A 2,381-nucleotide genomic window follows, 5' to 3' on the forward strand; every position below is an offset into this window, starting at 1 on the left:
TGCTATTTTGCTTTCAATTTGTGCTTCCACTTCTGTATTTGTGTCTCCCTGTAAAATGAGAACATCCTGAAATATATAGAGTTAGTAGAATAGGAAATAATTAGAGTTCTAATACTATGCTCTTCCTTGGTGGAAGAGTTCTAGTTATCTTCGACTTCTAACGCCTCCATTATCTAGGATAGAGTTCTCTTCGAGTAAGGAGTCCCGCTCCTTATCAAATATACAACATTTTCTTTCAGGAGATATCCAATATAGCTATTTATGCTTATCTCCTTCACGTGCATGCCTTGTGCTCGAATATGCTACACTGTATATGGACATGGTTCATGCGTGTGTTTCTTTGTCAATCATCAAAACAAACTTACTCAGGCCAACAAATTCTCCCTTTTTGATGATGACAAACTTCGTGCTTTTGATAAGCATGAAAACCGTTTCAACTCAGCTCAACATCAACACAATGTTAGAACACATTCTATTTAAACACACAAATCATCAAGGACCGGGTTCATTAGGTTATAAACATTACAGTCCAAAGTAAAAACAACATATCTTCCCCCTTTTAGCATCATCGAAAAGTTGCATAATTATGTTAGATAACCAGATTTTATTAGATCTACTCATGGCCATTTAGGCAACTTCAAATGCAATCATGGAGTCAAGTATTACTTATCAATCTAAGGATATTAGCCATCCATGAAGGTGGCAATGTTCCTTCTTTCCTGCCTGGGCAACACAACCTTGTTGACGAATTCAAAAAGCAACTTGTGGGCAGGCTTCATCTCACTTTTGTACATAGCCTTGGGCTATAGCTCTAACTCATTGTCAGTAAATTTCCTTGTAATGGCAAGGAAGGTAGGTAGATTTTCTAGGCTTGGCCATTTCAGCTCTTTGTAATCATGTACCCTTCAGCACGTACCCCTAGAATCTCTCACAATTCCTTATCGTCAAAGCTCACAGTCACCCCTTTCACCACACTAGTGACCCTGCCATTCTTGATTTCACAATTTGCCATGAACTCCACAATCTCAGTTCTGGCAAGTTTTCCTTCCATCCGAAGGACCATGTCCTTCCAACCCTGAATTTCTAGCTTCTCCAGCAACATCACCATTCCTTCCTCCTCCAAGTCCCTGAGGAGTCTATCTTTCAAGATTGTTCTCTTGCCAAACTTCACCATCTTGTCCTGTTCTTCATCAATTTCCTCTTCTTCTTCACTATCTTCTTCCTCCACTACTTGCACTTTCCTAGATTTCCTGGAAGACCCGGTTCTTTTTGCCAAGGTAGAAGGCTCTGCATCAACAGTCTTTTAAGGAGACTTCTTTTTAGAAGTCTTTCTTTTGTTTGCCTTTGGATTCATAACCTCTACCTCCTCTTCCTTGTCTTTATCATGAAGAACCAGGTCCATTTCCTCAATTTCAATTGCCTCAATAGGCTCACTCACTTTTTTCTTTCCCTTTGCAGCAGCTTTTTGTTTGCTCTCTTTTGAGGCTCTTTCAAGTTCAGCCTCACTCTGCTTCTTCTGATTTCTTGTAGCTCTTCCTCTTGTAGGAGGAGTCTCTACAGAGATGGAAGAGGTAGCTTTTCTTTTCTTGTTTGCCCTAGCAGTTCCATGGATTTTAACTCCTGAACTTTTCTTCTTTTTCGGGTTGTAGCTGTCAGACACTCGTTTCAGTAAGTCTTCGAGGGATTCCTGCACAGATGGAATAGGTTCTTGGAACATGTTCCTCAACCTAACCATCGCCCTCAGTTGCACTTGCATCACCAAACCCATTCCCCCCTTCTTCTCTCCAACTTTCTTCCTCCTCAACAACTTCCTCACTCCACAACACCATAGCCACTGTCTCCTCAGTCAACCCAACAGGAGTAGGTGAAGATTCAACCACTCCTTCTTTTCCCTTTCCCCTCACATCACCTTGATCACCCCCACTCTCTTTTAATTTTGTCTTTTTATTTTTACCACCAATTCTTTTAAACTCAGTGATCTCTACCCCACAATAGTACCAACCAACAAAAATTTGTTCTCCAAATTTTGAGCAACTCCAGAAATTATCTCGGACGCAATATTAGAACCAAATGTTACCTGCTCTTTTTTATATGAAACAATTTCTCCCCCCCCCTCCCCCCTCAGTTGCAGTTTTAAAGGATTCTTCTACCTGGCTTGCTTTCAATTTTCATTTATTTTCTTCATTTGTTCACTGCCAGCGACTGTCTTGCAAGCCAGCCTCTCGATCCTTCCTTTCTTAGAGCTAGGTATGGTTAAGGGTGTGATCGAAGGTGTAGGTGTAGATTCCTTGGGTGGTGAAGAGGGGTTGTGAGATAGGTTTTCCATTGATGTTTGTAGATGCATCTGTGTGTAGAAGAAATCAGAGAAGATAGAGAGAATT

At 40.9% G+C, this 2,381-nt stretch overlaps 1 protein-coding gene across 1 annotated transcript; it reads right to left on the minus strand.

Moving 5' to 3' along the window:
* Positions 1-928: 928 nt before the first annotated feature.
* Positions 929-1,717, minus strand: LOC109214963 (nucleolin-like). Its single transcript, XM_019378939.1, has 2 exons — positions 1,364-1,717; positions 929-1,300 (listed from the first exon to the last, which is right to left on the minus strand). Exons 1-2 carry the CDS (start codon positions 1,715-1,717, stop codon positions 929-931), a joined length of 726 nt encoding a protein of 241 aa, XP_019234484.1.
* Between the last annotated feature and the right edge of the window lie 664 nt (positions 1,718-2,381).

The sequence above is a fragment of the Nicotiana attenuata genome, unplaced genomic scaffold (genome assembly GCF_001879085.1).
Source record: "Nicotiana attenuata strain UT unplaced genomic scaffold, NIATTr2, whole genome shotgun sequence".
Taxonomy (NCBI): Eukaryota; Viridiplantae; Streptophyta; class Magnoliopsida; order Solanales; family Solanaceae; genus Nicotiana; species Nicotiana attenuata.